The sequence below is a fragment of the Colobus angolensis genome, unplaced genomic scaffold (genome assembly GCF_000951035.1).
Source record: "Colobus angolensis palliatus isolate OR3802 unplaced genomic scaffold, Cang.pa_1.0 Scaffold108, whole genome shotgun sequence".
Lineage (NCBI taxonomy): Eukaryota > Metazoa > Chordata > Mammalia > Primates > Cercopithecidae > Colobus > Colobus angolensis.
The window spans coordinates 6,887,456-6,911,528 of record NW_012111808.1 but is presented as its reverse complement, the minus strand read 5'-3'; the positions used below and the strand labels follow the sequence as shown (position 1 = coordinate 6,911,528).

General features: G+C 44.4%; 1 protein-coding gene across 1 annotated transcript in view; it reads left to right on the top strand.

The window, feature by feature from the left end:
* CCBE1 (collagen and calcium binding EGF domains 1) overlaps window positions 1–24,073 on the top strand; it is a 254,815-nt gene that overhangs the window by 214,321 nt on the left and 16,421 nt on the right. The window contains exons 3-6 of the mRNA XM_011949419.1: window positions 516–568; window positions 7,559–7,693; window positions 10,297–10,449; window positions 20,050–20,150. Coding sequence (XP_011804809.1) covers window positions 516–568; window positions 7,559–7,693; window positions 10,297–10,449; window positions 20,050–20,150 — 442 coding nt within the window. The remainder of the gene's footprint in view (window positions 1–515; window positions 569–7,558; window positions 7,694–10,296; window positions 10,450–20,049; window positions 20,151–24,073) is intronic.

Genomic DNA, 24,073 nt, shown 5'->3' with positions numbered 1-24,073 from the left:
ACTCAAATGAGAATCAGAATGTTTGGGTTCCACTCTCTGCCTTAATAGTTGACTACCTAATTATTGTTATATTACAATTAACAATCATTATGTTATAATTAGCCAAGTATTGTTATTATGATTCATTAATTGTTATAATAAACAAGTTGTATCTCTTTGGCCTGTGAAATGAGAGGCCTGGTCATCCTTAAAGGTCCTTTTCCTATTTATGTCCTATACTCCTTTAATTGCTTAATGTAAGTATCTTGAAGTCTGAGTTAATTAATTTCATAGGATTCAAAATGTTGATTTTGTGTATTATGTAGCACAAAGAATATCCCGGTATTAGAAAATGTGGTCATGTATTATTGATATTTTTTCTTTTAATCCCAGATTGCCTTAAAAATACTTTGCCCCTACTTTGCTTTATGCCTGAATGTTTCCTAGGCATGAGTTATGTCATTCAAAAAACAATAACTGAAAAGAATTTTATTTTTAACCTAATATTGTATTTTAAATATTTGTTTGTCTCTTAGGAAAAAGTGCTGCAAAGGATATAAATTTGTTCTTGGACAATGCATCCCAGAAGGTATGTAATATAAAAAAGATTGTGTCACTTTATTCACAACTAATCACTCAAAGTCTATCAACTTTAGATGTTGAAGGAATATAGGTGCTATCTGTGTCCGATTATCTGTGCCATCTGTGCATATTTTTTGGCATTAAATTTTTCTGATGCCAATTTTGTTATATGTAACGTCCAGTGTCTGATCATTACATGATGTGTTTGCGCACATTGAGTCATTCTTATGTAGCATTTCAGGTTTTATGATTAATGGGCTATAATCCCCCAATTAGCATTTTATACACAGTTAGAACTAGCCCTCCACCCTTGACCTCTCCACCTGCTTTCTTTACCTGCCTTTCACCTGCTAAACTTTAAGTCCCTTTACATGCCCATCAGCAAACACTACCTGAGTGTTCAACCCAGCACTCAGATACAGATACAAAGTAAGGCAGGGACCCAGCTCTCAAGTTGCATGCATTCAAGTTGAGAAGCCAGGATGGGGAGCAGATGGAATCAGATAGACCTGGATTTTAATCATGCTTCTATGTCCTACTAATAGCTGTGACCTTGGGCAAGTTCAAGTTACTTTCTAAGCCTTGGTTCTTACAGGGTAGTATTAGTATGTGGGTCAAATGATGGTTTTAAGAATTTTGCCACATGTCAAGCACTTGGAACACAGGCTGGTTCTTATTACATGCTTGATAAATGGTGGCTGCTGTTATTGCTGCTCTTGTCATTGTTAGTACTAATTGCAATATGTGCAATAGAGACATTCAAAGCAGGAAGTGTTCAGAGGGGACACATACACAGAGGCCCAGGGCAGTCAAAGAGGGTCTTGGAAATGAGGGGGGAAGTGAGACCATGTTATCAAGGAAGACTGCCCAGGACTTAAACAAGTAGAAAGTAGAGGACTGCAGTGGGTTCCAGGCAGAGCCCTGACACAGAAAGCACTAAAGACTTTGTTTGAAGGGCATGGGGTTAAACTTGTTCAGGGCTGGGGTGAGATGGGTGGGGAATGTGATCTGTAGAAGATCTAGAGCCCAGCCAAGCTAATTCTGTTGCATTATCTCATAGAGCACCATTTTTGATCAGTTAGAAGCAGATGAATCCCTCCCATTTATTGCTGTTTTCAGTGGAAGGATGGGACAGTTCCTTGAATCATAGCTGCGACCTTTGAGAAAGTTGCCATAGGAAGGCTGGCTGAAAGTCGCTCCACATGTGATGGCTGATGTGGTCTTGGGTTTCTCTAAGCTGAATTTCTCTCTGCCAGTCAATTCTGTTGGTTATAGCATCATGGGTAAACCCACAAAAGTCACAATATTTGCATTTCTTTCTAGATCAGCTTTTCTCAATCACCAGCTGTATCCTTTATGTTGCAGTTTGGCAGACTGCAAAGAAAATTAAGTTTTAGGCCCTTTGGTTCAAGATCTTATCTAAAGACCTTGCCCAACCTAATTAGAAACACATTGCATGGATACCACATACTTAGAGTTTCTTTCAGTGTTAGTGGTTTCAAACATCTAGGTCTTAAAACTAGTCTCCCTCATCCTAAAGAGACTACAGCGCCTATAATTAACACAACCCAGAGCTGAATATTTTCAGGAAAAGTGGTCACACATGCTGAAAGTTGTTTTGCCGGAGCTACTTCTCTGCTCTGTTGCTTTTTGCTAGAACACTTTTCATAGCAGATTTGTTTTAATCTGTGGGAAAAAGTCAGTGATTGTTTCTTTTACTAAAGATATCTTTAGTCATAATTGTTTCTATCACCAGAGAGTGCAAGGTACAAATGCAGGATTTCAGAAAATATTGTATATTAAGGTTCTCCAGAGAAATAGAACCAATTTTGATTTTGATTTTCTATGAATGGAGAGAGAGGGAGAGACTGAGACTGAGTGAGATATTGAGACTTTTTAAAAGGGATTGGCTCATGAGATTGTGGAGGTGCAAATCCAAAGTCTTCAGTGTAGGCTGGCAGGCAAGAGATCCAGGGAGGAGTTGCAGTTGGAGTCTGCTGGCCCGAAGTCCCCCTTAGATTGGCGGGGTGTGGGAGGGGAGGTCATGTTTTTTTCTATTAAGACCTTCACCTGATTGGATGAGGCCCACACACATTATGGAGGGTCATCTGATTTACTCAAAGTCTACTGATTTCAATGTTAATCTCATCTAAAAATATCTTCACAGAAACACCTAGAATAACGTTTGACCTAATATTTGGATACTTTGGCCTAGCCAAGATGACACATAAAATTATCGCAAATCTACCCCTTGTCAACTTGGCACCCATACACCCCTCCTTAAACCATACCTAATCTCCAGATAAAGGCAATAACAAAGTTGTATGTTCATCTGACATGCTACAACTATCCCGCATGAAACACACTAACCCTTTCCCCAGAAGAGGGTATGAAGTCCTGTGGCACTGGACTTTTCCAGCATCTCCTTGATATGCTTTAATGTAAATACTGTGATGTAAAGTTAACAGTATGTAAATACTGTGATATAAAGTCACTACATCTTATGACATATGATAAGAGGATAAAAGAAGGAAGAAAACAAAGATTGGCATGCAGATGCACACGCACAAACACAAACATGGAAATAATCCATGGAAAGGTATGAAATACTCATTACAATTTACAGTGCTTTTTTTCTGTAACTTGTCACATGGTCATAGCTGATATATGTAACCTGCCACCTTCTACTACCCAACCCATGTTCCCTTTGCCCTCAGCAAGCACCTTGCCTGATCGTGGTTCTTTCTCTACCTGGTAAGGTGATGCACACCTTCATTCCTGAAGGATCTGAGATGTTAGCCCTGCCTAAATTGAGTTGTTTTCTTCTGTTGACTTTTTAATCACAGGGTGTGACAATTACTAAGGGACCACCTAAGGTGTTTCTGGTGTTCCAGAAAATTTTCCTTCCCTCTGTCGTGGAGTAACAGTACCATTTCCCCTTGGTAGCCAGGATCAGTCACCCCAGGTGACACAATAACTCCCTTTTTTGCCTGCTGATGCAGAGGCATGAGGAGACCAAAGGGGCCAGGTGGCACCTTAATTTTCAGTTCAATGGAATCATTTTTGCCTCTGTTGCTGGAAGTATTCCTCCCTTTGAAACTAAGCCCTCTAGGCCAATATAACATAAAGTTACAGGAACAGGAAGCAAAAATTTTGCTAGTGGATCAGTACAGGTAACAGTGAGTGGTGCCACTCCCGTTTCCACCCTTGATTCTGGGACCTGTGAATCCTGGTTATGGGACAAACCATACCATATGTTGGATACTGATTCAGAGCATATATATCCTCCTGGTGAACCTTGCTCCAGACTAAATAGCTGGGTACCATGGCCTAGCCAAGCTGACCCGTAGCATTAACCATAACAGATGGCAAAAAGAAACTAGAATGTCTAAAGAAATATGTTAACTCATGAGTGGAAGCTATAGTTTTTAAGCGTTGCTGCCTCATATTGGCTGCTCTAAGTCAGGAAGCCAATGGAGAATATTCTCCACTAAAATGAGGGAGTAAACTGGAAGAGAGAAAGATGTGGAAATATGGTTTGGCTGTGTCCCCACCCAAATCTCACATCGAATTGTAATAATCCCCACGTGTCAAGGGCAGGGCCAGGTGGAGATAATTGAATCATGGGGGCAGTTTCCCCCATACTGTTCTCATGGTAGTGAATAAGTCTCACAAGATCTGATGGTTTTATAAATGAGAGTTCCCGTGCACAATCTCTCTCTTGTCTGCCACCATGTAAGACATGACTTTGCTCATTTGCCTTCTTTCATGATTGTAAGGCCTCTCCAGCCACGTGGATCTGTGAGTCAGTTAAACCTCTTTCCTTTATAAATTACCCAGTCTCAGGTATGTGTTTATTAGCAGTGTGAGAACAGACTAATACACGTGGGATCCATGAAACAGGAATCCAACACAAGAGAGAGGGAGGTGATGGGCATCCATAGGTTCATGGTGAATGCACATTCCTGGACGCAGCTACAGGCTGGGTGCGGTACTGTTAATCCCAGCACTTTGGGGGGCTGAGACAAGAGGATTACCTGAGGAGTTCAAGACCAAGAGTAGTAGCTGCCATGCAGCAGACCTACAGAGTCCTAATTAGAACAAGTTGAGATTAATTTGAAAAAATGTCTATAAGAAGAGATTTGCAAAATTGAGGGGATCTCTGGTGATGAATTAGTGATCAATTTGTAGAGAACTGAATATGTAGATTGAAGTTGTCCAGAAACAGAGCCTTTGCCACTTATTTAACAGAAAGCAATTAATATGAAGAACTGCTAACTAGTAATTGAGTACCAAAAATGCAAAAGGAAAACTAAGTATCATTGAGGTAACAACTGCAGGAAGCAGCTACCGCCTCTAGGCTAGGGAAACAAAGAGAAGATATTGACCCAGTGAAAACTTAGAAGTTGGGAGGACCCAGAACTCTGAGGAAGAGGTACTGACTAGCAAGCCCTATTTCTCAGAACCTAGAGGAAGTTACGAGTGGATCTGGGACCCAGACCTTGGAGGCGGGGCTACCAGATGGCTGGCTGGTGCTGATGTCTCTGAAATGGGATACAGTGGGGCTGATTTTTGCAAGTGTTAGGAAAAATTCAAGCTAGATTTTGCTGCTACTGTATTCTTTTTGGTAGACACAGGATCTCACTATGTTGCCCAGGCTGGTCTTGAACTCCTGGCCTCAAGTCAGCCTCTCACCTCAACCTCCAGAGGTGGCACATGCCACCATGCCCGGCTTGCAGCTGCTATTGAAACAATCTGCTAGTGGGATGGAAGAGAAAGGCTGATATTAGGCTTTCATGAATAGTAATCTCAGGAAGTAAAACAGAAAAAGGCAGATATCCCTTCTTCCTCTTCCAGCCTCCCTGTTTCTGTCCGTGTCTCTATGTGTGTCACTGTCAGAAACTAAGAGGTTGGCAGCTGACAAAGGAATGCGGACTCCAGAGCCCAAGTCACAAAGTAGCTCATAGAAGAAGAAGGTGGGTGTTTGAAGCTAAGAGAGAAAGTTCAGTAACTGGCACCCCAAAAATATACAAGATAATTCTTTTAATTCCAGAGAAGATAAAAAGGTCTTCAAGAAGGTTCAAGTAATTCAAGCATACTTCCAGGTTCAGCAAAGAATAGCTTTTATGTTGTAATTATGGTACAAATACTAAAGATTATCACATCAAAATTTCATCATAACTATATTGGCCAGATGGAGGGAATAGAAAGTTACGGGTATGACTGCAGGGGACAGGAGGCCTTGAAAAAATTCAATGCATCTCCTCTGTTACTGGAAGTCATTAGAGAGGATTTAAAATAAAAATAAAGAAGCAATGCAAGTCAGCTATTTAGAGATGCAGAAGTGAGTGTAGAAAGAATCAGCTAGAAGAGTTGGAAATGGTTCCTCAGGGAAGCAGGAATGGTAGGAGAGACAGGGAACTGCCTTGTTAGGCACCATGATCAACTCAAACACTTTGACAGCCTCTCTGCCTCCTCCTTCCCCTTCCCAGCTGCTGCGGAATGGTGGCAATAGCCAACAGGGAAGCTCACAGCCAGTTATGCCAGGATCATGCTCTCCAACATAAAGAGCACAGAACCTTGGCTGCCTAGAGGTGATGCCAAGTGGAGGAAATGTGTAGCTAGAGACAGTTTGCAGGGTTGGTCAGAACACCATGCAGGCAAAGCAGGCCTGAAATCACAATCATGGGAAGGAGTATTTTACAAGGGCAGCTTTCCAGGTCATTGTGAGAATGGCACAATACTTGTCACACAAACCCTCCCTGCATCAGGAGCTGACAGCCCACCCATTCACCTTCATATGTGGTGGAGCAAAGCCAGACTCACTCGGTGTCCAAGGATAGTTTATCTGTCAGCACCTGGAGGAGATAGTGCAAGGATTAATGAGGTGCTGGCTCCAGTCTGGGAGTCAGTGTTATGCCTGAGCTACTGAATTAGAGCCAAAGTCCCTTCAGAGGTTCATTACATATCAGTTCCTGGGAACTGAGAGGAGCAGATACCCTAATCCTTTATGAGTAGCAGTGTATCCACCTCAGTTTGCATAGGCTGAGGGCTGGAAAGAGATCTCTAACCATTCGAACTCACCCAATCCCTTCTCAGCATGAGAGATCAACCCCCAGGATGCACACTTATACGGTATACACATATAAGCATCGGCGCTCTTGTAGGTCATGCACATTTCTGTTACACAGTGATATGGTTTGGCTGTGTCCCCACCCAAATCTCATCTTGAATTGTAGCTCCCATAATTCGCACGTGTCATGGGAAGGACCTGGTGGGACGTAATTGAATCATGGGGCGGGTCTTTCCCATGGTGTTCTCATGTTAGTGAATAAGTCTCACAAGATCTGATGGGGAGCTCCCCTGCACACACTCCCTTGCCTGCTGCCATGTAAGAAACGACTTTGCTCCTCATTTACCTGCAGCCATGATTGTGATGCCTCCCCAGCTATGTGGAACTGTGAGCCAATTAAACCTCTTTCCTTTGTAAATTACCCAGTCTCAGGTATTAGTAGCATGAGTCCAGACGTGTGTACGCAAAGTCCCCTCCTACCTCTCTGAGCCTGCCTGACTCCTCCCATATGAGGACCCCAACGCCTGTCACCCCAGCTGGCCTTTGTTTAGTGTTCTGCTGGGTGGAGTCCCCTGCCTCTATAGCAGTTGATGAACAAGACAAAACAGCACCCCACCCCCGAGGGAATCCGCAAGTCTGGCCCTCTTAAGAGTCTTTTCTCTCTGGATAGTGACAAAGACCAGAGGATGATGAGGCGACCTAGGGGGAAAATCATGAGTGATGTGATGCCGTGTATGTTACCCATTGCAGTACTCTTAGAAGGTGCCACACAGCCCGAAAGAGTTCCTGTCCTTCTAAGTGTATCTGTCCACACTTCACATGTGCCCTTGAGCAGAGCCCAGCCCAGAAAGTCCTTTCCAGGCCAGGGCCAGGTTACCCCACCTCCTCCTGTGGTTGACGTGAGCTCTCACTTTGCTTTTCCAGATTACGACGTTTGTGCAGAGGCTCCCTGTGAACAACAATGCACAGACAACTTTGGCCGAGTGCTGTGTACTTGTTATCCGGGATACCGATATGACCGCGAGAGACACCGGAAGCGGGAGAAGCCATACTGTCTGGGTGTGTTGGGAATGTGCTTTGTTTCCAGCTTCTGAATATGTGCCTTGTTCAGATGGTTCTGTCTTTGGTTGGACCCTTCAGTTCTCGTACTTGTTGGATGGAGTTGTGTTTGGTATTATCCTAGGGATAGCTTATCACTGCCCTTCATCACAGTTACTAAAACCAACTAGGCCCAAGGAATTCTTCTGGGATCTGGTATAGTGAGGTCCTAATTGGCAGTGAGACATAAGAGCAGGAGAAGGGGAACATGCCCAAATATACACTGGAATAGTGTAAAACAGAGTATAAGTGGTCAGAAACGTAAAAACGCAGACAGAACAAAACAAGAATAAACATTCTCTTAGAAGATGATTGGGGAAAAAGGAAGTAGCCATATGGCAGACAGGTTGGGAGGAAGTTGGAGGGAACCGAAGCCAGTCACCTGGGCTGCAGCTGAGCAGAGCCTGCGCCATCCACGGCACCAGCCTGTTTACTGTCGCCCTCACGAACTGGCTGTCCCAGCCGTGCATTCCTTGAGGTTCTAAGGCAGCTTTATGGCTCATTTTCCTCTGGAACTATGTGTCTGAAAGTGTGGTCAGTTCATAGCTAACCTGAGAAACACCTGGGGTCCTCGTTTAGGAAAAAAAAAATCCTGGCCTTTTCTCCACACCTAGTGAATCACAACTCTGAGAGTGGGTCCACACATGCATATTTACACCAATGCCTCTAATGATTCATAGGCATGGTGAGAGTTAAGAATCAGCTGGGGGATGAACTGCAGAGACTGGCAGGTAGACCTACATGGGAAATAAACCAGCTGTCATGAGCATCCCTCTTTCTCTAGCCTAGCAGGGGCTCTAGGGAGCACCATTTCTGAGAAGTTCCAACTGTAGGTCCTCTGGTTTCTCCCTGTCAGCATTTGGGAATGGTGCCCCACAATGCCAGAGAATGGGATTGTGACTCCCAAGTGAATGGAGCAGGGATCTCTGGCTTCTCCTGCAGAGAGAGGCACAGGCCATTCCATGAGGCTCAGGTCCCAGGCACAAGGCTCTTACTTCAGTTTATAGCAGCTCCTGAACCCTGTTCTTTATGTATTTATTCTTGAGACAGGGTCTCACTCTGTTGCCCAGGCTGGAGTGCAGTGGTATGATCATGGCTCACTGCAGCCTCGACCTCCTGGCTCACTGCAGCCTCAACCTCCCATGCTCCTGCGATCCTCCCACCTGAGCCTCCTGAGTAGCTGGGGCTATAGGCATGCACCACTACACCCAGCTAATTTTGTTCATATTTTATAGAGATGGGATTTTACTATGCTGCCCAGGCTGGTCTGGAACTCCTGGACTCAGCCTCCTGTCTTGGCCCCTCAAAGCACTGGGATTACAGGCATGAGCCACCACACCCAGCCCCTGTTCTTTTTGTTTGGGGGCTTGGGTACCAGCAGAATTTGCCTTCTACTGAGAGTTCTATTTCTATCTCTGATATCAGCTTAATCTCCTCTCTCTCTCTCTGGGCAGTACAGGCAGCATCACATATAGGTTTAGGGCAGGGACACCTGGGGAAAGGCAGTGAACCTGAGGAATTGTAGAGGAGGATGCAGCTGCAACATCCAGTCCACAGATGACCTAGTCGGTACTGCCAGGGGAGCGTCCAGAAGACCACCCTCCCCTCAGCATATACAGGGACTGGGTCACTGGCAGCTTGTGCAGGGAGTGGCTGGGAAGCTGTTGCCATCCTCAAGTTCAGGGCTGGCCTCTGTCTGCCCAGCACATGTGCACAGTCTGGGGCTGCATGCCACGGTTCCCACCCACTGCTACCCACTGTCTTCAACCAGTGAACAGGAAATGAAGTTGGGCCTCCCACTGTCCTCGTGGTGGGAAACGTTTTTGTTTCCACCATGCAGCAGGGGAGCAAGTCCATGATGTGCATAGTTAACATGGGCTCTTCATGGGGACTTGTTTGGTGGTCCCATGGCTCATTTCCACAGCTCATGAGGGGTCTGTCTGAGTTCCTGATGAGGCAGACATTTTCTGGGGAAGACTCTTTCCATTAGACCCATTATGACTATTTTCTTTTATTAGAAGTATCTTTTCCCAGGTGCCATCGTGGCTTTTAACTGGGAAGGGACCATTCCTAAGTGACCTGTGGGTCACCATCATGCTGTTTGGAACCTACACCATAAAGGGAAACTTAAAAATCCTCAGCACAGTAGGGCACTCACAAAAAATCATCTCTATAATGTTTTCTTCTCTAAGTGAGTGTTGCCATTGGTGATCTCATTTTCATTTCTAAGTAGCCCTATGAAGTGTTTAGGGCAGGCTTCATTGTCATTGTTCTGTAAGTGAGATCTGAAGGCTAGCAGTCTAAGCCACATGTCTTGGGAGTGGCAGAGCCACAGCCAGGAACCCCATCACTGATCAGCCTGTAACAATGGCCACTTGGCCAAAAGTGCGGTTTTTACAGATGGCCTACATTTCTAGCTCCCTGCTTTATTCCAGGCTTCTCTGATCAAGGTCGGCCCAAGTGTCCTTTTTTGTTATTAACAGAGAGGCCAAGCCCAATGTCACCTGTTGTATTAGAAGTGAATTCTCAGAAACTGAGTATTCTCTACATTTGGTTCAAACCAGATATTGACGAGTGTGCCAGCAGCAATGGGACGCTGTGTGCCCACATCTGCATCAATACCTTGGGCAGCTACCGCTGCGAGTGCCGGGAAGGCTACATCCAGGAAGATGATGGAAAGACGTGTACCAAAGGAGACAAATATCCCAATGACACTGGTAAGTAAGGCAAGTCTAAATATCTCCCTAATTACATATTTTTGTATATTATATATATAACCAGTTTGGGGGTTTATATATTATATAGATATGATATAGAATTGCATATATAAATATAATTCTATGCTATATAATTTTATATACAATGTATGCCACATTATGTTTAATGTCTAAAGTTTGCAAGTGCCTATATAAAATTATACACAATTACTTATTGTATGAGTTTGTTCTCACACTGCTGATAAAGACATACCCAAGACTGGGTAATGTATAAAGAAAAAGAGGTTTAATAGACTCACAGTTCCATATGGCTGGGGAGGCCTCACAATCATGGTGGAAGGCAAAGGAGGAGCCAAGGCGCGCCTTACATGGCAGCAGGCAAGAGAGCGTGTGCAGGGGAACTTCGCTTTGTATTAATAAACCATCAGGTCTCTGAGACTTATTCACGATCATGAGAGCAGCATGGGAAAGACCTGCCCCCATGATTCAACTACCTCCTACCAGGTCCCTCCTGTGACACAGGGGGATTATGGGAGCTGTAATTCAAGATGAGATTTGGGTGGGGACACAGCTAAACCATATCATGTAGTTTTTATATATATGTAGTTATATGTAATATATGTAACATATTTTTATATATTTACTTAAGAGCCCAATCGGGTACCTCAGAGGACAAGTGGACAGGAAGGGGCACAATACCAATGGTAAATGGGACCTAGGGAACAGAATATAAGTTCAAACTTCTAAAGAGAAAGAATAAGAGTGATGCCCATTAGCTCAAGGGTTGTAAGCTAGTGTGTACTGGAGGAAGCTCTCCACCAAGCTGAAGTGGTGTGCTCTTGGAGAAATCAGTAAGGCTTAGATATGTGTTTAGACAAACTAAGATGAGCAGAGAAGAGGCCAGAAACGCTGTGTTTTCCCAGAGAAAATGGGCTGAAATATAAATATGAAACATCTCCATGTAAGGTAACAATCTGTATCCATGCTACTCAAAATATGGTCTATGGACAGGCAAGATTCATAATTGGATAAAAACAAAAATTGAGAGTGTTTAGAAATTTTTATATCAATCTGACAGAGGAATTTTGTTTAAATCCAAAAATTTATGCTTGCATTTTACATCTTATTTTTGTAGTGGTTCATCTTTGTGTTTCACAGAAGTATCAGTCCACAGGCAGCTGGAAAATTTCTAAAAGCTGGGCCTTCAGCACAGAGCTGAGAAGCTGATTTACATTATGTCAGTGACATTCAACTGAGATATCTGGTCACTCAAGCATATGATCATCCTGAAGGTTGGGTTATTTCCTTATTTGAGTTCAGAGGAGAAAAGAAAGAAGAATGAGGCAGAGATGAAAAGGGGAGGGATGGGGAAAGAGGAAAGAGAGAAGAAGAAAGAGAAAGGAGAAAGAGAGCCCCTAAACTAATATCAATGCTTCAGGCAATGCCTTGATCATCAAAATACCACTACATGCATATGTGAAGCAACTCTGATCCCTCTGCCGAGTTGTCAGTGCCAGCCTAGCCACGAAAATGTAGGATTTTAGCCTAAATGTCAAGGGCCTTTCTAGTCAGGGTGAACTTTGAAGCAAAATGGACTCCATTGACAATGGCTGGCAGAACCAGTTCCCAGGGGAGAAAGCCCTCAGCCACTTAGAGGGCTTGAGGCTGGTGCCACACAGTCACCAGCTCCTGTATCCACTACTTGTGTCCCAGGAAGCTGCTGACCTCTTCCCTAAGCCTAGGGCTTAGCTCTTTTCTACTTCCCCCAGGAAGGGAAGGTGGCCAGAGCTCTGTTGGCTAGGTCTGGACCTTCCTTGGGAGTTCCTAGAACAAATCACACCCAAAATTATTAAGAAACCTATGAACACATCACAAGTGATGGTATCCTGAAAAACAGTTTAGAAAATATCAACTTAGCATCAAAGATCTTAGCTCTGGGGCCATGATAAGCCATCTGGTCAACTTTCAGGCAAGGATGTTGATATCAGCAGATGAAGCAGCCAGAGTTCAGAGGGAAGTAATTTTCTGTAGACTGCATGGCATCTGATGAATGGAAGTAGGATAGTACCTTCCATTCTGCCATATTGAGAGACAGTTACAGGTGACTATAATGAGGGATGTCCTGTTTAATCAAGAGCATTCTGCTGGTTATATCATTGAGCCTTTACTGTAACACAAAACGCATTGCCAAAGATAACACTTGGCTGGGGACGGTAGCTCAGGCCTATAATCCCAACACTTTGGGAGGCTGAGGCAGGGGGAACACTGGAGGGCAGGAGTTCAAGACCAGCCTGGCCAACATGGTGAAACCCCATCTCTACTAAAAATACAAAAAATTATCTGGGCGTGGTGGCAGGCACCTGTAATCCCAGCTACTCGGGAGGCTAAGGCAGGAGAATCGCTTGAACCTGGGAGGCGGAGGTTGCAGCGAGCCGAGATCACACCATTGCACTTGGCCTGGACAACAAGAGCAAAACTCTGTCTCAAAAAAAAAAAAAAAAAAAAAAAAGATTACACTTCTCTGGGAATCCTCTCCTCTTTCTTTTCCATCAACATCCTTCCCCAGATGTAGCAATTGCAAATAGTCTTTAAAAGGGAAACCTGATATGACTCCACTAAGGATGCTCCCCAGCAGGACCCTTCTAAAAGAATTGCTCAGAATTTTCAGTAATTTGTCTCCACTGAATTTATCAACTATGCACAAAGGACTAGTATTTGATTTTATATTTTAGTAAAACAAAATTCAAACACCAGTAACCAGAAATATTTGAGGGTAGAAACTCAAGGCGAGAGAAGGGTAGAGGCAAGCAATTCATACACGTAATTAAAATTATGAGAAAAGACAGACCATTGTATGCCCTGAACATTAAAGTCATAATTTGAGAGATTGGACTGCTAGGAAGGTGGGGGCTGGCTTTGACGGTTCTGGCAGAAAAAAAAAAAAAAAAAAGTCTCCACTCTTCAGCAGTGTGGCCCAGCAAGGGCCAGTGGTGGTGGGGAAGGGGATCATTTCTTTAATGGCTGTGATGCAGTGGAAAGTTCCCAGGCTTGGGAGTTTGAAGTAATACAGAACCAAAGTTGGTTCAGTATTAACTGAGCAATAATGAGCAGGTCTCTGGGCCTCAGTTTCCTTATCTGTAAATGAGAAGGTTGAACTATATGAGCTTTGAAGACCCTTTCACCCTTTCAAATATTTTTCAAAATTTGGTGTGATTTAGCATAAGTGATACAAGCCCTGTGATTCCATGTGCAGGCCTCATTTTTTAATTTTAATTTAATTTTATTTATTTATTTATTTATTTGAGACAGAGTCTCCTCTGTTGCTCAGGCTGGAGTGCAGTGGCTCAATCTCTGCTAACTGCAACCTCTGCCTCCCAGGTTCAAGCGATTCTCATCTTTCAGCCTCCCAAGTAGCTGGGATTACAGACGTGCGCCACCACGCCTGGCTAATTTTTGTATTTTTAGTAGAGATGGGGTTTCACCATCTTGGCCAGGCTGATCTCGAACTCCCGATCTCAGGCAATCCGCCTGCCTCGACCTCCCAATGTGCTGGGATTACAGGCGTGAGCCACGGCACCTGGTCCAGGCCTCGTTTCTTAGTCCTCCATGTAAGTACTGAGATTTAGAAACATGCCCAGCCTCAACAACTTCTAAGCAGAGGACTTTCCTCAAAATATCTAAAAGATGAATTATTAAACATCCAAGCATTCAATTCAGCAATAAGAAATGTCAGAGGCCAAAAGAGCCCCACATTCCAGAACATCAGAAGCCAGGAAGCATTTTCATCTGTTTTGGACTAATTAGTAAGCTCAATATTTCATATTTCGTGGTCGTTTTTTGTGAATTGAGAGTGATCATTGAGTATAACCACATGTGATCTGAAATCATCTCTTCCTTCTCGGTTTTCCTTTTTAACTTTGCATTATCTAATGCCTGTATTGTTACAATCGGAGGAATTTGAAATCAAACACAACCTCAGCTTGTTGTTAAGAATCCAGGGGGAGAGAAGGGAGGCTGGTCTCAGGACTGCCTCTGGGGCTTGAGAGGTTGCAATCCACTGGCTCCGGGCTCAGTGAGACAAGCTGTCTGGCTAATGGACATTCAGTCACTTTGATTTTCTCTTTGAAAATATGTAGCCGGAGCCAGTTTACTCACCCCAGGGAGTCTGTAGCCTCAATAGGGAGACAAATTAAGGAAATGTTGGCTCCATAGTAATTAGCTTGCCAGTCTTTATTTTTCAACTTTTGTTTGTTTTCTGATAACGTGACCATGACCCCTGGCATCACTTATTACAGGGCAGTGTCAGATGGCCAGGTGTTTCATATTACTTTCAAGCTCCACTAATCCATAGATCAGTGCTTCTCAACCTTGCAATTACCTGGGGAGCTTTTTTTAAAAATGCAGATACTGTTGCCTTGCAGTCCCCAGACGGGTGGTATGCAGCAGAATTCATATTTTAAAAGCCCCCCAGGTGATTGTAATGTGCCTCCGGGGTTGGGCATTACAGCCAGAGCACAAATCTGCACAATCAACTTTTAAACACAGACATGCTTTGTTCATTTCTGACACTGCCCATATAAAATATTTCGGGAACACCGTTTGGTTTTTCTAAGATATCTGAAAGGCATTACAACTTCTAATGCTTAGGATAGACGTCCTGGTCAACTTCAGGAAAAATTAGAGCTTCTTGCCCCCATGTGGCTAATCAATAATATTGCACCTTTAAAATCTGAACAAGTTGAAGAAAAAGTGTTAAGCGATACCACCCCAGGCTTTTCCCAGAGGTGTGACCACAGCATTAGTTGAGAGGATTGAAAACATGCGGCGATATCTACCCCAATTTCTAAATAAACTGTTAATGTAGCATATGTGAGATTATTTATAGCTCCATGTTGACATTGTAGACAAATTGCAAGGTGGGTGTGAACCCCAAATCAGAGTAGGTTTTATGTTCCAGGTCTACGTATACAAAAGGTATGAGTCCTTGTTTATCTTTAAACCCTCGAGAGCTCTATTGAAAGGGTGATATAAGGTCCCAACCCCACATATCTAATTTTGTAGAGAACTGAATCATAGTAATACCAACAATAAATAGCATAAAAATGAGTGCTATGAATAGAGCTCTTACCATAAGCTGGGCACTGTTCTGGGAACCTATGTATCTTATCACTGGCTCCTCGTAGCAGCTCCAAGTGATAGGTGCTGTTACCTTTTTACCGTTCAAAGAACGGGCATTCACAGAAACCATGACTTGTCCAATTTAAAAGGTACTAGGTAGCAGCAACTCCACCAGTGCCTACACTCCTTATTACCATGCTGTGTACTTCTGTGTCAGAGGAGCTTCAAGTCTTCTAGATAATGTTAATCTTGGTTCTCTGTGTTCTGATAATTCCACAACGGAACAGAAAACAGCCCAGGAATTTTCATGTAACGGGTCACTCAGCAGAGCTTCTGCCCTGGAGCCTGGCTGGCAGATAGCTCTCAGGTGTCCTCAACAGAATTCCCAATAGCAGGCTCACTGCATGCACCCACCCCTCCAGAACAGCCAGTTGGGACCCGGTTGAGTTTGTGGTCTCTACACAACAGCAATCTGAAAGACCTAAGGCAAGTTACTTTCTCTCTCTGGCTCTCACTCTCCTTTTCTACAAAAGAGATTGAATGAAAGATATGTTCTAACATTCCATGATCTAAGTGAAATAGTCTAGAATCTGGTAAAGAGGTTTATCTTGTGAAGCTGTCCAATTGCTTAATCATGTTAACACTTGGAAAATTTAACTGAGTATGTAAAAGTAGAAGTGGACAGAAACATGAGCTTTTAACTTTTGTTCATGGTGGCCCAGCTCTGCCAACAGGGCTAGATTCTTAAAGATGAACTGAAAAATTGTTAAACGGATATCCTCACTTATTTTACATTCTCAATGTCTGACACAGGACCTAGCTAATAGCAGATGCTCCATAGATGGATGGGAGGAAGGGAAGGTTGGATGGATGGATGGATGGATGGATGGATGGATGGATGGATAAGTGGTTAAGAAGACGGAGTGGATGGGAAGATGGATGGATGGAAGGATGGAAGGAAGGAAAGATGGAAGGATAGATGGATAAGTGGTTAGGAAGATGGAATGGATGGGAAGATGGATGGAAGGATGAATGGATGGATGGATGGTTGGATGGATGGATGGACGGACAGATGGATAGATAAGTGGTTAGGAAGATGGAATGGGTAGGAAGATGGATGGAAGGAAGGAAGGATGGACGGACAGATGGATAGATAAGTGGTTAGGAAGATGGAATGGGTGGGAAGATGGATGGAAGGAAGGAAGGATGGATGGGGAGGGATGGATGGATGGATGAATGGATGGATGGATTGACGGACAGACTAGATTGATGATGGTATTGTATAAATTGACCAGTAGATGAGATGGAATGGCTGAAAGACTGGTTGGGAAAGATGGATGTCATTTATCTGTCCTTAGGTATTAACATAATAAACCTGGAGCCTGGGTCATCTTTTCATGCAAGAGCCCACTGTTTCCTGCAGTCAGCACAACCAAAGTTAAAGTGTCTGCCCTTTACAACTAAGTATATTATTGCATGGAAACTTGCCTGCCTTACTCTGTTGGAGATTGAGCTAAATAGTTCTGGTTTTCAGGAGTATTCAAGCTCCATAGGATTATAAATTGGTACATTGAACAGGGATAAAAACCTCAAAGGAGACTCTCTGATTTGTGGAAAAGGTATTGGACTTAATTTCAGGACAACTCCATTCTAAACCCACCTCAGATACTTGCTGGTGACCTTCAGGAAGTCACCAGACCTCAGTTCCCTCATTTTGCTATTCATGTTAATACTGTTATTGTAGGGTTCTGAGATTATCATGCAAAGGAAATTTAAAGGGTTTGGTGAGCCTGAAAACTGCTTTATCATGCAAAGGAAATTTAAAGGGTTTGGTGAGCCTGAAAACTGCTAGGCATCCCCTCCCATCTACCTACAACCAAGCTCTGTGCTGAGGGTTTTCCGTGCATTACCTTGCCCAGTCATCACAGCAGCCACATGTGGTGGGAATTGTAATTCCAGGGCTATGGTTGAGGCAAGTGGGGTTTGTGGAGGCCAAGTAACCTGCCCAAGGTCGCTGAGCCTATTCAGTGACAGAGATGGTACCTGCATCCAGAACCATGGGACTCAAGTTTGTACTGGTAATCAGTTCACTCTACCATCTCTGATACAAGACCTTCCCTATTCCCCCTTACTGCTCAGCTCATTGTCACACAGCTGCAGGGAGTCAAAACCATCCCTCCAGTGTGCCAATTGAAGGGAGTACAGGTGAGGAAGCTATGGGAATTCGCCTAGAAAGCAGGCATTAAAAGGATGGCCCTGTTATGTTGGTTACACATAAAGTGGATTTTTTAAAACTGCCACTTTTGCAGAGATTCAAGTGTTTTTCTCCAATTACACATTCAAAACCTGCCTGAAGAGCTAGGTTGATACTGTATATTCAATAATTACACTGTTACTTGTGGCAACTCAACTACACAGCATGGCATCATTTGTGTCAACCTGCTGGCTTGAGAAATGTGTGCTTAGCTTGGGTGCTGTCAATACCAGGTCTCCCATGGTGCAGGGATGGCAGTGCAGCAGGTAAGCTCTGAAACTGCCTGCTGCTGTGTGCTGAGGGTGCACAGTCTGAGACCTCAGCTGCCAGATTGTCTCTGGGCCTGCTCACCTCCCAAAGGGCAGAAGCCCTGGTCACTGCATATGTCACCAGGGAGAGGACTGGGCAGCCGGGCTGTGTAAGGAAGGTTCGCCTATATGTGGGCTGCCCTCATGCCCATCTCTCCATCCATTCAAGTGTCCATTTCCTAGGGTTGCCATAGGAAAACACCACAAATTACGTGGCTTAAACAGAAATTTGCCTCTGGTCTGAGGTTAGAAGTCCAAGGTGTCAGCAGCATTGGTTTCTTCTAACAGCTGTGCAGGACAATCCATTCCATGCCTTTCCCTAGCACCTGGTCATCGGCAGGCAATTCTTGGTGTTCCTTGGCTTCCACTGCCTCTCACCTCCACCTTGGTCTTCACATAGCATTCTTCCTGTGTACAAGTTTCCCCTTTGTATAAAGACACCAATCGGACTGGGATCCCACCCTACTCCACTATAACTTCATCTTAACTAATTATATCTGAAATGATCCTGTTTCCAAATAAAGTCACATTCTAAAGCACTGGGAATCAGGACTTCCCGTGAATTGGCAAACAGGACACAATTCAACCTGTAACAATCCATTTCCCAAACATTTTATGAGCATCCATTATGTGAGATACCAAGAAGTGAGCCTGGTTCTTAGGCAGCTTACACTCTGGCATGTGCCCTAAGAACCGCTCTCCAGGGAAGCCTAAAAGACCGGCCTGTGAGTGGGAGGGACACACAGTACATGCTGCCTGATTTTCAGACTTCTGTGGATTGAGAGCAGGCTTCATGGAACATTTGATCTGCGTCTTGGTGGGATTCAACAAGTGGAGATAGAACAGAGGGCTTTGCAGAAGAGAGGAACAGTAAGAAGCAAATGATACAGGCCAGGAAGCACAAGAGATGGTCACGCGTTACCGACTTCCCCAGTCTGTGTTCTAGATAGTCATGGTTATTATGTCACACAAACAGCAAACCTGGCCCAACGCCAAAGGGCTGTTAAGCGAGGAGAGTTTATGCTTCCCTGGGTGTCAAACTGTCCTGCCTGCCTGAACAAAACTCCCTCAACCTAGCACTTTCAGCCCACACTGCTGCCACCTTTGGCACACACCTTGGCAGTCTGTGCAAGGTCCTCAGCAGCAAGGTGACCCAGATGTCTGGTCTTCCCAGCATACAGGCTTAAGTAGCCCATTCCAGTGCCAGGAAGAAGAGAGCTGTCTGTATGCTTGGCCAGATCACCATTTACTTCACCCAGTTTTCCTTTAGCAAAGAATGTTTTACAAAAAGCCCATGGAGCACCTAATGTTCTACAGCTGGGGTTTGGGACCCTTTGCAGTGGATGGGCCCGATTGCCTTTCTATTGCTGTTGCGAATGGCCCCAGATGGGGTGGCAAAGTGTCTGGGGCATTTCCTATCCTGGTCTCAAGCATCAGTGAGGTCAGCTCCCAGCCCACTGCTGTGCTCCCTTTGAAGAACTGGATTAGCAGAGGTGATAAAGGCAACTCTGAGGCCCAGTGCCTGAGCTTGGGGAATATTTACAGTGTGTGAACATTAGCCCTTTCAGGGGAGTATAAATCATGTCAGATTTATAGAGCCTGCCTTCTGGAAAAGCACCGATAAAAGGGCCATGGTACGCATTTTCACACATGAAAGGAAGATCAGGGTCTTCCGGGCATGTCTAAATAGGAACAGCTGAGCTCAACTTCTAGCAGCAACCCTCTCCTTTGTCCCCCACTCTTCCCTGACCCTGGAGTGTGCTGGCAGGACCCGAAAGCTGTAAAATCTCCCACGGCTGAGCCCTCACATGTCCCGCTGTCAGCTGCTCTGTCCCTGGGACCACCCTTCCCGATGCTGTCTCTCTGAATCTGGCTTGCATCCAGCCTCCCAGACAGGACTGAGCCCATCTCCTTTCTCAGGCCATGAGAAGTCTGAGAACGCAGTGAAAGCTGGAACTTGCTGCGCCACGTGCAAGGAGTTCTACCAGATGAAGCAGACCGTGCTGCAGCTGAAGCAAAAGGTACGTGCCGCCGGGGTGGGAACGATGATGCGTGATGGAAGGAGGGCTTGGCCAAGGCCAGGTGGAAGGATATTTACAAATGATAAGAAAATAAATTATCCACATTGAGCATTCACGCAGTTGATGCCAGTGAGGTTTAGATGGATTTGGGATGCTTTGCCCACCCTCAGAGCCATCCAAGGGGCAACAGGACACAATGATGGCAAGGGATTGCAGAGGCAATTATTAAAATCAACACTAGGTAAGGGACACATGGCAAAGCCATAGAGAGGGTGAGCTATAGCTATTGCAACTTCTCATAAAATAAATTTCCAGCTGGGTGCAGTGACTCATGCCTGTAATCCCAGCACTTTGGGAGGCTGAGGCAGGTGGATCACCTGAGGTCAGGAGTTCAAGACCAGCCTAGCTAACATGGTTAAACCCCATCTCTACTAAAAAATACAAAAATTAGCTGGGCATGGTGGTGGGCACCTGTAATTCCAGCTACTTGGGAGGCTGAGGCAGAATTTCTTGAACCTGGGAGGCGGAGGTTCCAGTGAGCTGAGACCACTCCATTGCACTCCAGCCTGGGTAACAGGAGCGAAACTCCAACTCAAAAAACAAATTTCCAGACGTGTCCTGGGAAAGACCTATGTGATTCTGTTTTATCTAAGATCTGTATATTATTTATGGAGAATATTGTCTCTATAAACTGCCATAAGCTGGTAAGGAATTTCTGCAGTAGCTTTCTTTTTCACTTTTAAAAATTATAGCCTGTGCCCTTTCTGAGCTCCCTGCACCTAGAAAAGCAGCCCTGTGGGAACTTCATGTCCTCAAAGATGAGGGCCAATGCACTTTGTAAAAGGGTGTGTGAATGCTTGACAGTATAACAGATTTCTAGTAACACCGTTCTGCTGTGAGTAATGCCCCAGGATGGATCTGGCAATCTAACTTCTTGAACAACTGTCCTGGACCCATATAGACAGTACTTATTGTACCTAAGATGGCTTAATTTGCTAGTTTGTCAGTGACTCAGAAATCACCCTTACACTGATGAAACATAATCTTCTTGGTTTGTTTAACTGCTTCCACTCAAGGCTCTTAGCGCCTCAGAGAGGTGTATCTGCCCTGTTGAACTTTGGCATCCAGTGATTCTAAAGGGCTTGAGTGTAAGCCTGAGATGGTATCTCTTTCCCATGTTCAACAAACATGCAGCAAGCCCGTAATGAAAACCACAGCTACCAGTTCAGTAAATCAACAGGCTGAGAAGAGAAATGGTTTGCAGGCGTTTTTTTTACAACACTGACGACGTGATCTGCTTAACAGAAACATGTATATATCTGATGGATAATTATGAATAAAACATAGATTTAACTCTAAATAGCTTATGATCCTAATAGGAAGACTAGGCAGAAAACCTTGTCTATCACTGTAAACAGAGAGACATAAATAAATACATCCAACACAGATATCTCCAGTTTGAGCTTCGGTTGATGTTAGTTGTATTGAACAAACCCAGAGAAGGGTTCCGGGAAGAAGTAAGTTTGCATTTCATAAGCCGGAAGGGCTTGGGGCAGGCAGTTGATCAATATCTCCAGGTGTACCTCTCAAGACATAAAGCTACCCTCCCTGGAAATAAATAAATAGATTATTTCCTTCCCTGGAAATAATCTATGTGCCTTAGGGAATGTATTTCCAGCCAAGATTAGGAACAAGGGGGCTAAATATCACAAGTTGTTCAGAAATTCAGTTGCTAAATCAATGTGTGGTTTTCCCTTAACCTCCCTGCCATGTTTTTTTGTGATGCATAAAAATAAAAATGTTAAAAGAAGTGGAGAAACTGACACTGAAATACTTGTCACCCTCAAAGACCCTGCTGGAGAGCTACATAAAAATCCACAAGGTCATCTTAATACTCCAGTAACTCTTACGCAGTTGAGTTGGACTAGAGTCGTTCTACCTTATACCAAAATCTTTCTGCAAATGCACTGTGGCAATCCCAAGCTAATGCAGACTTTCATCGAATGTTATGAGGAGCAACTCATTTCTAAAGGTTCCTATTAGAATGTCTTGCATTCTGCAGCCTAGAAAGCGATCCAGAATCACATTTAATTAGCACCATGACCCCGTGGAAAAGATACTGATGGTCTCAGAGAGGTGACGTAACTGTCCAAGAGGGCAGGCCTAAAACCTAGGTCCTCTCACTTCTACTCCTGTGCCGGTGTTTGGATTGTCAGTTGGTTTTTTGTTGTTGTTTCTTTGTTTTGTTTTGTTTTTGAGACGGAGTCTCACTCTGTCGCCCAGGCTGGAGTGCAGTGGTGCGATCTCGGCTCACTGCAACCTCTGTCTCCTGGGTTCAAGCAATTCTCTGCCTCAGCCTCCCAGGTAGCTGGGATTACAGGTGCCCACCACCACGCCAGGCTAATTTTTTTGTATTTTTAGTAGAGACAGGATTTCACCATGTTGGCCAGGATGGTCTTGAATTCCTGACCTTGTGATCCACCCGCCTCGGCCTCCCAAAGTGCTGGGATTACAGACATTAGCCACCACGCCCGGCCTGGCAGTTGGTTTTTAATGTCGTCTTGCTGCTGCTAATGCCGTTTGTTCACAAAAGAACACAGGACATCTGCCCAAATAAACATTAGCCAAGAAGGCAATGCCAGCAGTCCTAGACCATGGCCAACCCCACAGCATAAAATGCTGTTTAAACACGTTGAACCACACCACGAATGTCCAGTCAGCAACGTTCCAACCGTTGGAAACACAACAGGTCATATGCCCTGGGTTCTGGCAGTCTGCAGACAACAGGAAACTTAAAAGACCTATCACTGTTTAAATGAGCAACACTAAGCCATAATATCTGGGTATGCACAGTTGGGTGATATATTATTTTTAAAAACACAGGAAGTGATTACTGTAAAAGGAAAGTGGTGACTTGTTGGGGAAGAGAGGAGACTGATTGGGATGGGGCATGTGGAAGGAGGGGTTTTGGGGTGGCTGGCAAAGTTCTATTGATTGATTCGGGAATTCTTTAAAAGGGTGCTTACTTTTATTTTTAAGTTCTGGGGCACATGTGTAGGCTGGGCGGGTTTGTTACATAGGTTAAATGTGTGCCATGGTGGTTTGCTGCACCTAAAGGGGTGTTTGCTTTATAACAGTTTGCTAAGTGATATATTTGTGTTGTGAGGTTTCCAGGTTCTTTGCTTTATTTTGCAATAAAAACATGTTTTGAAATGCTGTATAGACCTCAGTGCCTCCACCTCCATCACTTCTTCTGTGGTGTGGGAAGAAAACAAGTGATGTGGTGAGAAAGGGAGACTGTGGGGATAGATGAGATGCCTGTCATTTCCCTTTCAGATGGGTCTCTGTCCCACAAGAGCACTTAACAGCCAACTCTCCTCTCCATTTTTTTTTTTAAAGTTGTTTGTGTTCTAGCAGCAGGGACTGTCGGGTTTGAGAGTCAAATTGCTGCAGAGAGTCCCCCTGGGAAGGGAGACTCCAGAAAGAGAGGCCTGGCACTTACTGTCTTGTGGGGAAACCGTGCCAACGGTGTTAAATCAGCAAACGATGGCCGAATGGAGTAGGGCCAACAGTCAGGCCTGAGAATTTAGAGGCCCCTAAGATTTCAAGCGAGTAGATTTGCAACCCGATGGCTGCACTTGCTCGCTCTAGCACCACCTTTGCCTCAGGCGGTTATATGGCTTCTCAATAATTTGTGGTTACCTCTGCTGCTCTGTAAAATGGGTCTTCCCAGGATTATTGGGAATCCATGTTAAAGTGACTGTAGACTCGGAGCAGTGGTTCATGCCTGTAATCCCAGCACTTTGGGAGGCCAAGGAGGGCAGATCACTTGAGGTCAGGAGTTTGAGACCAGTCTGGCCAACATGGTGAAACCCCATCTCTACTAAAAATATAAAAATTAGTTGGGTGTGGTGACAGGAGCC